Consider the following 17,211-nt stretch of genomic DNA (forward strand, 5'->3'; position numbering starts at 1 on the left):
AGCAGAGGCTGGCCCGAGTGCTTGGGCCCCTGCACCCACTTGGGAAACCTGGATGCAGCTCTGGCTCCTGGCTTTGGCCTGGCCCAGCCCTGGCTACTGTGACCATCTGGGGAGTGAACCAGAAGATGAAAGATTCTCTCTCTCTCTCTCTCCCTTTCTCTCTCTCTCTCTCCTCTTCTTCCCTCCCCCCCTCTCCTTTCTTTCCTCTCTCTGTAGCTCTGATTTTCAAATAAATAAAATAAATCTTTTTTAAAAATTGAGCAAGAGACAGCAGATGGGTACAGGACCAGAACACCGAGCCCCAGTGTGGAATCAGCCATCATGTGCTGGCATTCCATTTGAAAACCTCCGGTCTGATAACCTTCCTCTGAGGGCCCAGGAGGACCTGCACAGGGCTGGCCTGGGGACCCAGTGGCCCTTTGTATGTCATTGCACACAAGGAGGATGCTGCGTGGACAGAGGACTGCATTCTCTCAATGCAGAAGAACCGGACAGAAGAAGCGGTGGCTGTGCCGGGGCCGGTTCTGTACTAGGCTGCAAAGTTTCCACTGGGTGATGCTCTTAGCAGCAGTGTGCTGGGTGGGGGGTGGGGGTGGGGGTCCCAGATCAGCCCATTCTGGGGAGGTGAGAGGCTTTGCCCCTGCCGGCGCACTAGCCATCAGCTGAGAGCTCAGGATGATGGCAAAGTGGGGACCTCAGGCTTAATAAGCCGTGCCTCCCATGTCTTCATAATCCTGTGCTGAGTGCGCGCTCTGCCCCCGGGCCCAGGGCCAGGCCCTTCCCGCGTTCCCCCTCCCATCTTCACAATGGCCCTGTGCACTATACTTGGGTTTTACCATGTCTGCCTGCTCCAGGTGAGGCTGTGGCCTCCCCAGTCTGATGCTGTGAGATTCTGGGGCTGATGCAGTCCTGCGCACCTGCCCCAGCCTCAAGCTACACATGGAGGAGATGCCCAGTAGCCGCAGCTGTGATAAGAGCAGGTGGGGTCGTGGTGGTAATGAAACTTCATCTCCGGGGAGGCAGGTGGCCCGGCTCCCACTGGGAGTCACGGTTGCAGCCAGTAACCCAGAGCGGACCGCGTGCCGCACACAGCTCTCTGTACGCATGCACCCATTTTCTCCTTATCGCCGCCGCCAACCCAGTGGGTAGCCCCACTTCCGGATGTGGAACCCAGGTGTTATGAAATTCAAGTGTGTGGCACAATTGTTAAGTTGCTCCATGGGATGCCCACAGCCCGTTTGGGAGTGCTGGGGTTCAAGTCCTGGCCTCATTTCCGATTCCAGCTTCCTCCTAACGCACACCCCGCACAAGTGGTTGGGTCGCTGCCCCCCACGTGGGAGACCTGGGTTGAGCTCCTGGCTCCTGGCTTTGGCCTGGCCCAGCTCTGGCTGTGGTGGGTATTTGGGGGGTACATAGGTGGATGCAAGATGTCTCTCTATCTCCATGCCTTCCAAATAAAATGAAAATAAATACAAATTTTAAAACAAATAAATGAGCTAGTATTATGGCCCGCTGGTTTAAGCCTCTACTTGCAAGACTAGCATCCTATACCAGAGGGCCAGTTCAGCGCCAGCTACTCTGCTTCCAATCCAGCTCCCTGTTAATGCACCTAGAAGACGGCCCAAGTACCCGAGCTCCTGCCACCCATGTGGGAGACACAGGTAGAACCCCAGCTCCTGATTTCAGCCTGGCCCAGACCTGGCTGTTGCAGCCATCTGGGCAGTGAATCAGCAGAGAGAAGATCTCTCTGTCTTGCCTCTCCCTCTCTCTCTTGCTCTGGCTTTCAAATAAATAAATAAGCCTTTAAACATTTTTTTAATTTAAGTAAAACATTAAGAAATGAACACAAGACCCTTTAGACCCTCAGCTAGCACGTCGTGGAGCTATAACTCCAGCCCAGAGCTGTCCTAGTTGGAACTCACAGACCTGGGTTCTCATGCCCAGGCCCTGTCTCTGGGTGCATGCTACTTCTGTAAGCCAGCAAACAACTTGTGAACCACACAGTGAGAGAGCGACTAAGGCCAACAGGATCCTCGCAAGCTGGTCCACCTGTTCATTCTATGGACGGGGATGCTGAGTCTCTTAAGAGAACAAGCGGCTTAGCCAACACTGCAAGTGTCTGAATTCTACCCCTGTGCCCCGGCACTGGGTTACAAGGCTCTCTAACGACATTAGCCAAGAAATCTGCCAGGCCCCTTTCCACCGGCCACGAACAGAAGGCCTGTCTGGCAGATGCAGAGAGAAGTGAGGGCAGGAGTTGTTGACTCGGCTGATTGAAGAGGAAGAACAAGGCAGGAACCCATTTGCCGGAGCTATGCTGGAGAAAGGACTTCAGGGCCTGGATTGCTCGTCAAGCCACACCCATCTTCCAAAGCCTTCATAGGAGCAGGTGCACACAGTGGGGACAGTGGCTCCCAGACCACCCTGCTTCGGCAAGGCCCAGCACAGGGACATGTGTCACTTCTACCCTTCACTTGCCCTGAGTGACTGTGCCCGTGGCGACTCTCGGGTGGATGGACAGAGGAGGGCAAAGGTTGTTTTCTTTGCTTGCAGCCTCCCTCCCTCCTGAGCAGTGCTAGAGCGTTTGGTTTCTGGAACAGAGAATTCGGAAGCCTCCTGGGAGGCCACCCCATGAGGCCCACCCCAAGAAGCATGGTCTCAGAAACTGGGATGGCCCAGCTGGGACACAAAGGGGCAGTCCCCTTTCAACTCACGTGTAATGGTCCATCACACAAACCCCTCATAGAGCGCACAAGCTCCAACACAAGGAGAAAGGACAGGGAGGTCTCTGCAGGTGCCGCAGCAGCCGGCCAGGCCTGAGAGGCCCGGAGCATGGGTCCTAGGAGAGAGCTGTCCAGAGCAGCAGGAAGCCCCTGGGGCTGTCCCCACATTTCCCAGAGGGATACCAAGAAGACAGGTGGCAGGGGGAGAGGAGGAAGGGCAGAGGCTGTGGGAGGAGGAGCCCACACAGAAGATCTCTCTGGCCCAGCTGGTGGCCAGTGCAAGTGGACAGCAGCCCCGCGGCCTTCCCGACAGCTGTCGCAAGCCTGTGTTTATGCTGGTTGCCATGAGAGGTAAGTGCAGTGTGAATGGAGCCTCAGGCTCCGGGGCCGGGCTATGGAGCAGGGCCAGGTGTATTTTTAAAGCTTCCGGGAAAGCCGGGTGGTCACCAGCACAGAGCCTCCTCCCCCACTAGCACGCTCCTGCTTAGGGACTGTTTACAAGGGAGGAGCGGCTGGAAGCCACGGCTTCTCTTACTGCCTTCATCACTGGATATCTTCAGCTCAAAGTTGTCTGAGTTGTGTTTGGGATTTTGGGCACTATTGAAAGTACTTTTATGTTCTGTGCGTGCTAGTTCAAGACCGGGCTGCTCCACTTCTGACCCAGCTCCCTGCTAATGTGCCTGGGAAAGCAGCGGAGGATGGCCCAGGTTCTCAGGCCCCTGCACCCGAAGTGGGAGATCTGGAAGAAGCTCCTGGCTCCTGGCTTCAGATAGGCCCAGCTCCGGCTGTTGCAGCCATTTGGGGAGTGAACCAGTGGATGGAAGACCTCTCTCTCTCTCTCTGTCTCTCCCTCTCTCTGTAACTGTGCCTTTCAAAATAAATAAAAAAATAAATCTTTAAAGAGAGAGAGAGATGCGCTCAAGAAAGGAATACAACCACTGAAGCAAGATGCTACACTGCTGGCTTGAAGATGGAGGAAGAGGCCCGGGTGGAAGAGGGCAAGAAACGCAGCTTAGACCTGACTGAGGCAGGAGACAGAATACTTCCCTGGGGCCTTCAGCCGGAGCCCGGCCTTGCCCACTCCTTGCCTTTTCCCACTGAGACTGACTTGGGGCTTGGCACCTTGAGAGCTGTGAGAGAATGGATGCGTTAGGTCTGTGATTTGTCACAAGAGAGTGACTCAGAGGTATGCTGGCCCACCAACCAGCACCTGGAGCGCGTTCGAATGCAGATTCTTAGGCCCTGCCCCAGAGGTACTGAATGAGAACCTCCTGGGAGCCGGAGCCAGGGCCCAGCGGTCTGCATTTTAGCCGGCCCTGGAGGGGGCGACTGTAGTTCATTAGAATTACCTGGAGGGGGCGTCTGACGCCGGCTGGGATTCCTTAGAATCAGCGGGAGAAGCCTGAGCAGCCCACCCTGGAGACTGCGGGTTTCCCCGACCTTGGGCTTCTGCGAAGCGCCCCGGGTGATGCGGCCAGGGCTGGAACCCGGGCTGCCGTTGGAGGCGCGCCAGCCTAGAACTGGCCTTCCCACTGATCGGGGCAGGGCTCTGGCGTTCGGGAGAAACCCCGACCCCCAGAGGCTGCTGAAGAAGGTGACAGCAGAGGCCACACTGGCACCAAGGGACCTGGCCAGAGCGCGCTGCGCAGGTGGTTTCCTAAGCAGGCAGATCTGGTGCAAGGCATGAGGGCGTGGTGCGCATGCGCAGGCTGGGGCTGCAGCATCCTACACCATCCAGGAGGTGGGGCCCGGGGGGCTGGGTCCTACTTTTTAAGACACTTGTTTGTTTAAAGAGACATTGAAATCCTTTTTTTTTTTTTTTATGTTAAGTCACTCACGTTTTAAATGTTTAGCAATGAAGACGAATTTAAAAACCACCCCCACAAAAGGCTAACCATGAAGCCGGGAGCTGGTTATTGGGCAGCGAGTTCCGAAACTCCCTCTCTGCTCCCCGTGTCTCTCAATAGCTCTGGGCCGTTCCGGCAGTGAGGCCGAAACTCGGGGAGAGTGGGGGTTTTGGTCTCATTGCCCTCAGCTGCACCCCAGTTCCAGACACAGTGGGCTCTCCTTGGCTGTTGAGTTACTGAATTTTCACAGCAGTCTTGTGAGAGGGACCATCACGCCCACTTCACAAATGATTCTTGCAACCAGAAGAGTCAGGATTCAAACCCAGGACCCTTTGCAGCAGGAGTTGCTGGGAGGAGCAGCTGGGGGAGTGGTTTGGGGGCTCACTGGTACCACTCATCAGAGCAATGTGGGTAGAACTTATGACTCAAGACAGGGCCAGTGTAGCAGGTGTCTGATCCAAGGCAGCAGGGCTCTGTGCCTTCGGAGCTGCGTGTTGTTTTGGATGTGGATTTGAAGAAAGGCTCGCGTGCGGTGAATGGTGAGGTGCGTTTGGTCCCAGGGTATCCAAAGGGAGAGCTCCCATCTCTCACCCCACATCTCTCTGTGTGTCTGGGCTGAAAATGAGCCTGCTGATTTATGCAGAGGCTTGGGGTGGGGTGCGGCGGGGAGCCTGGGATCCCTAGAGAACCCTCTAATTTAAGAGCCTTCTCTAATTTTATTATCTAGAGGAAATACAAGGAGCTAAATTAGAGGAGACGGCTGGCAAGTGCATTACAGGACAGTAAACAATAGCTGGCCAGCACTGCCCGTAACCCAGGGGCAAGAGCCCGGATGGTTCCCAAGTGGACGCCTGGCTGGCTTCCAGATGGGGGCACTCAAGGCTGGACACTGGGCCCTGCAGACCACAAAACACCTGCCCTGGGTCACGTCCCAGCAACAGCAGAAGGTGCTGGTGCCTGACCGCAGTCACACTCTTGCACAGCATCTCGCCGGCAGGACTGGATTTGAGTCTTCTCACCGTCTGGTCTCTGAGCCCTGGACCCAGAGGTCACCGCACGAGCCCCTGCCTACCTGGGAAATCCCATATTGGAAGTTGGTTGGTTTGCATTGTCTGAAGGGAATGTTTGTGAAGCACTTCTTGGCTCCAGACAGTTCCCCACTCCTCCAAAATATGCTGCCTGAAACACATCATTCAGCTGAGAGCTTAAACTCCATCAAAATGCAAATCCATCACAGGAGACAGAAGTCAATATTATTTTTAAAGCAATGACACAGAGAGAAATCTTCCATTCACTGGCTCACTCCCCAGACAGCCTGGGTTGCGCCAGGCCAAAGCCAGGAGGCCAGAACTCCATCCGGGTCTCCCATGTGGTGGCAGGAACCCGACCACTTGAGCCATCATCTGCCTCCTAAGATGCACATTAGCCGGAAGCTGGATTGGAAGCAGAGACAGGTCTCAAACCCACACACTCCAGCAGGGGATGTAGGCATCCCAAGTGGCTATTTAACTGCAGCACCAAATGCCTACCGTGCCTGCCAGCCCTTAAAAACCAATATACCTGTTTATCCAGAGACACGAGCAGGTTTGGTCTATGCTGGTAAAAGCTCAGATCTCCAGCTCTCCAGCTCTCCCATCTATGCGACCCTGGCAAGGTTACTTAACCTCACTGAAAAGTGGGAAGGATGCCACATCCATCCCGGGGTGCTGTGAAAATCACATAAATGGAACCTGCAGAAGACTTGCCCCTCTCTCAATATTATTGCCCTTGGGTCTGTGTGCCTCCACATTCTAGAACTAGAACAACTACGGAGCAATACTGGGATTTGCTTGGATGGATACTGGAGCTGAGCCAATCCACAGATCATACGTGAGCCCACCGAGGGCCAGCTAAGCCCATGCTAGGTCAGCTGACCCTTGATTGGCCCACGAACAGGTGAACCTCAATAATAACTGACTTATTTCAAGCCATTGAGCATTAGGGTGGTTTATTATCCAGTAAAGGTGAAGACCAGATCCCAAACTCACTTGTAACAATTGCCTTCTTCAATAGAAATCACCCTAAGCTGTATCTGACACTCTCCTCCCCTGTGAAGCAAATGAAAGTGAACGCAGGTCTTTCTTCACTGGGCCTTGCAAGTTCATCCCGATGAAGACCAGCCACTGATGAAGACAACAGGCCACTGATGCTCTCAGGGGCTGCATGAGAACAGGCGTTCCAGACTATTCTTTTTGAAATCTCAGATCCATTCCCTAATGCTCCATCGTTTTTCTTGCAATCCATGCTATCAGCTGTCTTCTGTGTTGTCTTGGTGTCTGAAGCAGCCGTGTCTCCCTCTCCGATCTACAGGAACTTGGACGCTTCGGAAAGGTATCCCAAGTCAGAGATAATAGGCGTAGAGAAGGACCGGAGGTGGTTTTCTGTGCATCAGGTGCGTGTGTGCTCGTGCTGGGATTTCAGGCCCAGCCTCTCATGCTTTTTGCTCCCTTGCTGGTTCTCCTCTGGGACCCAGCAGTGGTGGCTCCGTGTACTGAGCCTCTTATCCAAAGACCTGGTCCTTCTCGGAAGGGCTGGCTCCATGGAGGGAGAGCACCTGCTGGCAGGCCTGTAAATCCCTGCCTCCATCCCGGCTGTCTCTGAGGCTTTTAGCATAGGTTGCCCGTGTTCCAATGCAGAGACCTCAGATGCCACATCCTTCTTGTCTCTGAGTCCCCAACGTACTCATCATAGTGCCAGGCACTCAGCAGGACTCACTGAGGGATGGGATCAGAGTGAGAGAGTTTCCTGATGGCTGTGACTTCTGTGTATATACAGCTTGTCTTCCTAGAAGAGGAAGATTCAACAAGCTTCCCCAGGTTGGTGCGGTGGTGTAGCGGAGAAAGCCAGCATCCTATATGCATGCCAGTTTGAGTCCCAGCTGCTCCACTTCTGATCCAGCTCTCTGCTACGGCCTGGGAAAGCAGTGGAAAATGGCCCAAGTCCTTGGGTTCCTGCACCTGTGTGGGAGACCCAGAAGAAACTCCTGGCTCTTGGCTTTAGATCAGCCCATCTCTGGCCATTGCAGCCATCTGGGGAGTGAACCATCAGATGGAAGACCTCTCTCTCTCTCTCTCTCTCTCTCTCTGCCTCTCTGTAACTCTGTCATTCAAATAAATAAATCAATCTTGGTTTTTTTTTTTTTTTTTTTTTGACAGGCAGAGTTAGACAGTGAGAGAAGAGACAGAGATAAAGGTCTTCCTTCCGTTGGTTTACCCCCCAAATGGCTGCTATGGCTGGCGCGCTGTGCCAATCCAAAGCCAGGAGCCAGGAGCTTCTCCTGGTCTCCCATGCGGGTGCAGGGCCCAAGCGCCTGGGCCATCCTCCACTGCACTCCCAGGCCACAGCAGAGAGCTAGCCTGGCAGAGGAACAACCGGGACAGAATCTGGCACCCAAACCAGGACTAGAACCCTGAGTGCCGGCGCTGCAGGCGGAGGATTAGTCAAGTGAGCCGCTGCGCCGGCCAATAAATAAATCTTAAAAAAAAAAGCTTCTGAATATGGAATCTTTCAGCCCAGATTGTGGAGAATATTTTCAAAGGAGTAGAGTTCCATTTCAAGGGGCAGCTGAAGGAACAGCTCCCTTGCAGGGTCTAAGTTCTCAACAGTGCTGCCATGAGGCCATGGTGACTGAACCAGGGGGACAGAGCCGAGCAACCGTCCAGGAGGAAGTCGAACTGCTGCTGCCTTCGTGAGTCCCCTGGGCCTACCCTGCTGTCCCCCGGAGGTCTGAAGACCCCATCTGCAGCCAGAAGATCTGGAGACAGCAATTCATCAAGTAGTCTGCGGATGTCAGGGCCGCTCCTCTCCATCCCCTCCACCCCGTGTGCCCCACAGGCTGACCCCAGCTTCAACGGGTGGCGTTGAGCGCAGGTGTCAGATGGGAGGAGAGAGAGGTCAGAGTCTGCCTTCTCCACTTTTTCTCTGCTTTGGGTCCCTCCATGACCAGTGGTCCTGCTGGGCGGCCCCTCCTACAAGGGGCCCAGCCTGCCTGGCATTCATTCCCCTGCTTCATCCTCTTGTCCTTTCCGAGCAAACAGCGTGGGAACGGCTTCCTGCAGCTGCCCGTCTCCAGGGGCCTCAGCCCCTCCCACCCCTCTGAAAATGAACCCTGTGTTCGGGTCTTCGGAACCCCCAACTTGCTTTTCCTTCCCTGGCATTGTCCTGCCTGGCACAATGTGCAAAAAAGCTTTTACCCTAAGACATGTCTAAGCTGTGCCAGTGTGCACTCCAGGGCAAGCAGTTTGAAGACAGTGAGAGGATCTTCTCTTTCTAGCTTTCAGAACTCGTTAATCACTTTGAGTCTATCTAAATACAGTAATACTAGGATGGGTGTTTGAACAGTGGTTAAGGCACTGCCTGAGATGCCTGAATCCCATACTGGAGTGCCTGGGATGGAGCCCCAGCTCTGCTTCCAATTCCAGCTTCCTGCTCGTGTGCACCCTGGAAAGCAGCAGGTGATGGCTCAAGCACTTGGGTCTCTACCACCCAGTGGGAGGCCAGGATTGGGTTCCAGGTCCCAGGCCCCTAGCTCTGGCCTTGCCTAGTCTGTATCTATCTTTCTCTCTGTCTTTCAAATAAAAAAAAAATTTAAAGATTTATTTTGAAAGGCAAAGTTTTATATATATAAAACAGAGACAGAGAGAGGGGTCTTCCATTGGCTGGCCCACTCCTCAAATGGCTACAACAGCCAGGGCTGGGCCAGGTCAAAGCCAGGAACCAGAAGCTTCTTCCAGGCCTCCAAGTGGCAGGGACCCAAACACTGCTGCTTTCCCAGGCGCATTGGCAGGGAGCTGCATGGGAAGTGGTGCAGACAGGACTCCGACCAGCACACATATGGGATGCCAGTGCTGCAGGCAGAACTCAACCCACTATGCCACATAGCTGGCCCCTCAGATGATTTCTTTTTTTGACAGGCAGAGTGGACAGTGAGAGAGAGAGACAGAGAAAGGTCTTCCTTTGCTTTTGGTTCACCCCCCAATGGCCGCTGCGGCCGGCGCACCGCGCTGATCCGAAGCCAGGAGCCAGGTGCTTCTCCTGGTCTCCCATGTGGGTGCAGGGACCAAGGACTTGGGCCATCCTCCACTGCACTCCCGGGCCATAGCAGAGAGCTGTACTGGAAGGGGAGCAACCGGGACTAGAACCTGGTGTGCCGGCGCCGCAGGCGGAGGATTAGCCTATTGAGTTACGGTGGCGCCGGCCCCTCAGATGAATTTTTTAAAATTTAATAAAGTAATACAGGGGCCGGCAACATGGCGCAGTAGGTTAATCCTCTGCCTGAGGTGCCGGCATCCCATGTGGGTTCCGGTTCTAGTCCCAGCCACTCCTCTTCCAATCCAGCTCTCTGCTGTGCCCTGGGAAAGCAGTAGAAGATGGCCCAAGTGCTTGGGCCCCCTGCACCTGTGTGGGAGACCAGGAAGAAACTCCTGGCCCCTGGGTTCAGATCAACACAGCTCGGCTGTTGCAGCCATTTGGGGAGTGAACTAACAGAAGAAAGACCTTTCTCTCTGTCTCTCACTCTCACTGTCTGTAACTCTACCTCTCTCAGATAAATAAATAAATAAATATCTTTTTTAAAAAATAAAGTAATACAAAATGAAGATAAGCCCCAACCTAGAGATGAGCAAAGTTTCTCTTCATTAATTCATTTACTGAGCTCCTATTAAAGCCAGACACTTGTATTTTTTTCCTTTTTCCTTTTTTTTAAAAAAAAGATTTATTTATTTATTTGAAAGGCAGAGTTACAGAGAGTGAGAGGCAGAGAGAGAGAGAGAGAGAGAGAGAGAGAGAGAGTCTTCCACCCGTTGGTTCACTCCCCAGTCGGCCACAACAGTCAGAGCTGGGCCAATCTGAAGCCAGGAGCCAGGAGCCTCCTCCCGGCCCCTCATGCAGGTGCAGGGGCCCAAGGACCTGGGCCATCTTCTACTGCTTTCGCAGGCCACAGCAGGGAGCTGGATCGGAAGTGGAGCAGCCAGGACTCAAACCGGCACTCATATGGGATGCCAGCACCACAGGTGGTGGCCTTACTCTCTATGCCACAGCCCCACCCATGCTTGCTTTTTTTTTTTTTTTTTTTTTTTTTCAAGGCAGAGAGACAGAAACAGAGAGATCTTTCATTCTCTGGTTCACTCTCCCAGTGCCTGCAACTGCCAGGGACTGGGTCAGGTCAAAAGCCAGGAGCCAGGAACTCAAAGCCACATATTCCACTATGGGATGTGAGAGTCTAAGCAGCATCTTAACCTCTGCACCACACGCCTGCTCCTCGGCTTTGTTCAGACCCCAGGGGAAGCAGTGATGGTGTAGGAGATGGACAGAGTCCCTGCCCGCAGGGTGCTTACAATCTACTGCCGGCTGTCTCCCAGAAGGCACAGAGCCCACCAGAGGCAGGGCTACCACCAGAAACCCGAGTTTCCCGACTCCCTGAGCCTTCAGCAACTTCTCCAAGAAATCCATGACTCCAACAAGATTAAGAACAACCACATTCATGACCCTGAATTCAAGCTTCCCCCTTGACAAGGAGAATGACGACCTGCCGGGCCCCCAGGAATGGGAGGGGGCACCTGGCACACTCCCGGCCTCTCCCCACTCCCATATACTCCGGCATCTTCCCTCCTTCAGCTCTCAGCACCTTTATAATTAGCGCAGCGGCCAGCTCATGCCCTCGGGCCGGGGAACACAGAACTCTCCAGGGAGGAGCTGTTTTTTATGAATGGACCTTGTGGAGGACTGGGTTTGGAGACAAGCCCTCACCAAGTGGCTGGGAACCACATCCTAGTTGAAACTTCTGCCTCTGCAGGGGAGCGCCCCGAGGGTGGCTCAGGGGACTTGGAGGGGCAGCGGGCAGAGAAACCACGGGTCTGCCTGCCTGTCACAAGCCCCCTCCCCCACTGCCCCTCCCCCAGACACTTGCACTTCTTCAGAAAGGTCTGAAGAGGCCGCACCAGCAACCCAGTGCAGCCCCTGCCCCTGGGTCCCGCAAGACAGGGGCCAGGCTAGCCCACCAACCCCTTCCCAGAGGTCCAGCCTGCACTCCGCCCTCTGCAACCGCTGCCCCCAACACACACACCTGCTTCTCCCTGCACCTCCAGCTGCCTTGTCTGAGGCTGAGGGAAGGCTTCTCCCCAGACAGCAAACACAGGAACCCTGGCCTCCCTTGGGTGGGTTGTCCCATCGGGGGTCAGCACCCCGGCTCTGGCAGGGTCTGTGGACTCCACGACACCCCTTTGGGCCAAGCCACCGCAAAGGAGGAGGTCAGGCTTGTGTTTCTGGAATCCCCCGGGACTCGCATCTCTCTCCTTTGCAGGTCTCTTGGGCTCCCGCAAATTTCCAACCAAAAGGTAATCACGCGCGCGATGAATGGGAAGCGAGGAGAGGTAGCAGCAATTTCTAAAGAGCCCATGGCTTGTAGCAGCTGGGCAGGGGTCCATGGGAACAGAGCAGAAGGGGCTTTAGAGGCGAGCGGGGGGACAGGAAGCAGCTGGATGGCCAGCCCACTCCCAGCCTCCCCCAGCCCCCTGCCGGGAGTAGAGCCCCACAACTCTCAGGAGCCCTTCTGCCTGCCCTGGCCCCGGCCCGACAGAGAAGACAGGAAGGTGGTGGTGATCACTGACCTGCTGAGATGGGGAGGACACTGCTGATGAGCGCCGGCTGGGACACGATGGAGCGCAGGAAAAGCTGGAGATAAATTCCCAAAGTCATTGGATTCAGGACCACCATGCTGGGAGCCGGCAAGGCTGCCGCGAGCCCGCTCACCTCTGCTCTGGCTTCCTCACTGCTGCCTGCTCTCTCTCCCTCTCCCTCTCTCCCTCTCCCTCCCTCTCCCCTTCCCTCCCTCCTCCCCCCTCCCCCCCCTTCCCCCTGCCTCTACCCAGAAAGAATGCCAACCATTTCCCATTAGACCTTCTCCCGTACTACACAGGGTTATATTTATCTCAAGCCCTGGATCAAATGCCCACATTAAAATTAAGCTGTCAGATTTTTCTTTTTTGGAGGCTGAGGTCAGTGCCCTTGGAGAGGGGAGGAAGAGGCAGCCCGGTCAGTGGGCTGCTGCTGGCAAGCGCTGGGGAGGGGTCCTGTTCATGAGCCACATCCACCTGCTGGGAGCTCGGGGTCCTGCGGTGCCTGGGACCCAGGTCCTGGTTTCAACCACAGTGTCCCGGTGTCCAGGAGGGAAGCCCCTCTGCTGTCAGCCGGTGACATTTCACCCACCGGACGACAACCCTCAAGTTGACCTGGATGCTTTTGCTTGCATTGTCCAGGGAGAGGAGGGAGGTCTTTCTGAAAGAGCGTCTCTCTCTCTTCAGAAATGCCACACAAAGTCATGTCCATGAGAACAGTCAACGGACAGGAAGGAGACAGTTATGTAGCAAGCTAATCAAGGATTCCTCAACATGCTCACGGAAAAAATGTGTTGTAAAAAAAAAAAAAAAATGATGCTTGGGTTTCAAATTCTTTTCGTGCGAAAATAAACTCTTTTAATTCCGTTTTCCACAGACTTTAGGAAACACCCTCCTATCTGTAGAAACTGCATCAGCGATGTGACCTTTGGCTAGACAAAATTCTTCAACTAGAAATGACTGCATCCTCTCATCGATACCTCTCGTGAGTCCACACGTCCTGCGACAGAGATGCGCAGATACTGGAATGATTAAACCAGCGAGCCACAGAGTTGTTCATTCGGCCTTAACTCACACAACATACTCCCAGCACTTCATTGGAGTTGATTCAGAAATGGCCTGGAGGTTGCTGGAGGCTGGGGCAGGTGTCTCTGAGGACAAGCACTGACCCTCACTCTCGGGCCAAGTGGGGCGGGGAGAGGCAAAGCACTGACCCTGAATGATGGTGGACCAGTTGGCCTCTCTGAGCCCCCGTCTTCTCATTCATAAATGAGACCACTTTCGAGGGTTGTTAGGAAGGTTGAATATGGGATGACTCATACATGAATTAGAAGTTGTCTGTGGTGCCCACCCCCTACCCCCAGCATGCACGTCACTCTCCCATCCAGAAGGTGGCTCTGTCTCCCATCCTGCAGATCTGGGCTGGCCATGTGGCTTGCTCGGACCAATAGGACGTGGCCCAGGATGTTATGGCATTTCTAGGCCTGGGTTTTAAGAGGCATGGCAGCTCCTGCTTCTGCTTTCCCTTGGAAACCATGCAAACGAGTCTGCACCATTGCGGAGGCCTTGGGGAATGGAAGAAGCCGCCCCAGTCTCACTGGCCACTTGAGGTGATGGCAGGCACGGGGGAGCAGTGGCGGACTCATGAGCAAATAACACGGCTCCTGTTTGATGCCTGTAAGTGTTTGGTCATTAGGCAGCAACAGACAAATGATACGGAGTTGCTTTTTTAATAAGCATGAATAATACACCCAAGGCCATGTTCAAAATATGCAGGACAATTGAAGAGGGCTGCCCCCTTGAGCTGCTCTCCAAGCGTCTAACCCAGGGAGCTGTGGTTGTGGGCTGAACCCAGCCAGGACGTTCAGGCTTGCTTCTGTTAACTCCTGGAGCCTGCAGCCCCTACAGGGAGCTTTGGGTGGCTTGGAGAAGGTGCAATCTACCCCAGAGGAAGGGTCACTGGGTGTCAAAATCTGAACTTGCACCACCTAGCTCGGATCCTTCCTCTGCAAAGCCCACCACTGCCCACGCACTTGGCACAAACTCTGTCAATATGTGCCACCTGTGACATCTGCTGTGCCTGTTTTGGGATTGCTTCTAAACATCCCCGTGTTGCTATTTAGCTTGTGCTGACATCCCTAAAGATGGGGGGGGGGCAGTCCATAGCTCTTCGAATCTTCGAGGCCCTCAGGACAGCTCTTGGCACCTAGTAGCCCCTCAACAATATACAGTAATGGGTCAGTCACACCAGTGGAGTGGATTCAGAGAAAAGAATGCAAGAAAGGGGACATGACTCTGTTCCTCACATCTCCCTTCTTCCCAGCATCCCTCAGTACCTTCACACACACTGCGCTGGCCTGAGCCTGGCTCCAGGGAAGGGCTTTGGTGAGGACAGTGAGAGAGGGAGGGAGAAGATGAGGTCACAAGGGCTGGGTTCCCGTGGCTTTGTAAAAAGAGAGAGAAAGACCCGTGGGACCAAGCTGGCTCTGTCTCCCTGCGGGCTTCCCTGTGCTGCCTTGGGACTCGGCATGGTCCTTGCCACCCGGTCTTGAACTTCCCAGCCATGAGAACCATGAGCTGAATGACCCTTTCTTAAACAACGTCAGTGAATTTCCATTTCCTCGTGTATTTTATAAGCCTGCTTCTTACGAGCTTACCCTAACTGAGCAAGGTAGAAATATGCTTCTTTCTTCAAACCCTCCTGGAAGGGCTCTTTTTTCCAGCATCAAATCACAAAAATGTTAGATTTGCCCAGAAGGAAACTATTTAAGGTTTGAGAAAGACTCACACCAATAAAGCCAACCAGAGTCAGCCTTCTCTCCCAGAGCTTGTATGGAAACATGGACACTGGAGAACAATCCACTGCCCCGTCGATTTACAATGCATGCATCACCTGACCCAGAAGTTCCACACACGTACTCATCCAACTAACCAGTGACTGGTTCAGGTGTGAGGACGCACGTGACTGCCTCAGGTTGGAAACAGCCTGATTGTGCACAGATGTGACATTGGTGGACTAAATCATGGGACAGCCACTCGATGGAATATTATACAGTTGTTAAAAAGAATAAGGTCCTCTTTGTAAACAAATGGTTCTGGAGAAAATGGACTTCCACCTGCAGAGAAGAGGAAGAAGAGGAAGGAGAAGAGGAAGAGGAAGAGGAGGAGGAGGAGGAAGAAGGAAAGAAGGAGGGAGAGAAATAAGTAGCAGCCTAATCACTCCCTTGATCCATATATGAAGATTAGTTCAAAATAGGTCATAGACCTCAATGTAAGCGCTATGCTATTAAGCTTCTGGAACAAATAAGTAGAAAATCTTGGTGGTCTTGGGGTAGGCAGCAATTTTTTAAGTAAGATGCCAACAACACAAATCTTAAGCATATAAAGTTAAATTGGATTTCATAAAACATTTTTTAAACTTTTTATTTTATTTTTTTAAAAGATTTATTTATTTATTTGAAAGTCAGCGTTACACAGAGACAGAGAGAGAGAAAGAAAGAGAGAGGTCTTCCATCCGATGGTTCATTCCCCAATTGGCCACAATGGCCGGAGCTGCACAGATCCGAAGCCAGGAGCCAGGAGCTTCTTCCAGGTCTCCCACACAGGTGCAGGGGCCCAAGGACTTGGGCCATTTTCCACTGCTTTCCCAGGCCATAGCAGAGAGCTGGATTGGAAGTGGAGCAGCTGGGACTAGAACCTGCACCCATATGGGATGCTGGCACTTCAGGCCAGGGCGTTAACCCACTGTGCCGCAGTGCCAGCCCCTCAACTTTCTTTTTAAAATATAGTTGCTAAATTGGAAAGTCAAACCAAAAACTAGGATAAAATGTTTGCAAAACACATATATGATAAATTACTTGTATCCAGAATATATAAAGGTTTACAACTCAATAATAAGATAAGCAACCCAACTAAGATAACTGGGCAACAGGTGTGACTAGATAATTCACCAGGGAGATACAAGAATGGCAAAGAAGCATTCAGAAAGATAATATTCAGCATCTTTGGTCACTAAAACCACAGTGGGATACCACCGCATAGCTGTCAGATGGCTAAAATTAAAAGACGGGTAGTACCATGTCAGAGGGAAGCTGGCACATTGCTCGTGGGAATGAACGACTGTATGAACACTTTGGAAAAGAGTTTGCCCATTTTTAAAAATAGTTTAATTTACATTTATGTCACAATTCAACAGCTGTCTTCAGTATTTACTCAAGAGAAATAAAACACATGTGCACACAAAGTGAGTGTTCCTAGACACTCTGTAATCGCTAAAACCAGAACCAACCCAAAGCCCATCAACTAATGACTGAATAAGCAGACTGTGTGGGCACAAACAATACAGAAGCAGCAGTGAGCGAATGGAGCCGCTCAGTAGCACGGCAGGAAATCAAGTGCATTAAGCAGTGTGAAAGCTGTGGACGAAACAGGCTACATACTTCTGTGGCATTCGGGAAAAGGCAAAATACAGCCACGGAGAACAGACCAGTGATTGCCAGTGGTTGCCAAAGGGGAGGGCTTGGAGCTGGGAGCCACCTGCAAAGGGGTCCGGGGGAATGTCTGTGGGGATGGAAGTGGTTCTCTGGCCACCTCCTGCCGACAGCAGCATCAGTAGGTGGGACACAAGACTGGGCAGCTGAGAAGCTCGGGGAAAGCTGCTCCACGCAGCCCGTGGTCCCCCGGCAGCCCAAGATTAAATCACAGGGCAGCACTGTGGCGCAGCGGATTAACGCCCTGGCCTGAAGCGCCGGCATTCCATGTGGGCGCCGGTTCTAGTCCCGGCTGCTCCTCTTCCGATCCAGCTCTCTGCTACGGCCTGGGAAAGCAGTAGAAGATGGCCCAAGTCCTTGGGCCCCTGCACCTGTGTGGGAGACCCAGAGGAAGCTCCTGGCTCCTGGCTTCAGATCAGCACAGCTCTGACTGTTGCGGCCAATTGGGGAGTGAACCATGGGATGGAAGATCTCTCTCTCTCTCTCTCTCTCTCTCTCT

The 17,211-nt window shown here is 53.3% G+C and overlaps 1 protein-coding gene across 1 annotated transcript in view; it reads right to left on the reverse strand.

Annotated features, from left to right (window-relative positions):
• COLQ (collagen like tail subunit of asymmetric acetylcholinesterase) overlaps nt 1-12,408 on the reverse strand; it is a 63,840-nt gene extending 51,432 nt beyond the window's left edge. The window contains exon 1 of the mRNA XM_008266031.5: nt 12,217-12,408. Coding sequence (XP_008264253.3) covers nt 12,217-12,322 — 106 coding nt within the window. The 5' untranslated portion in view covers nt 12,323-12,408. The remainder of the gene's footprint in view (nt 1-12,216) is intronic.
• Nucleotides 12,409-17,211: the final 4,803 nt, after the last annotated feature.

The sequence above is a fragment of the Oryctolagus cuniculus genome, chromosome 4 (genome assembly GCF_051225735.1).
Source record: "Oryctolagus cuniculus isolate XC-2025 breed Fujian yellow rabbit chromosome 4, ASM5122573v1, whole genome shotgun sequence".
NCBI lineage: Eukaryota > Metazoa > Chordata > Mammalia > Lagomorpha > Leporidae > Oryctolagus > Oryctolagus cuniculus.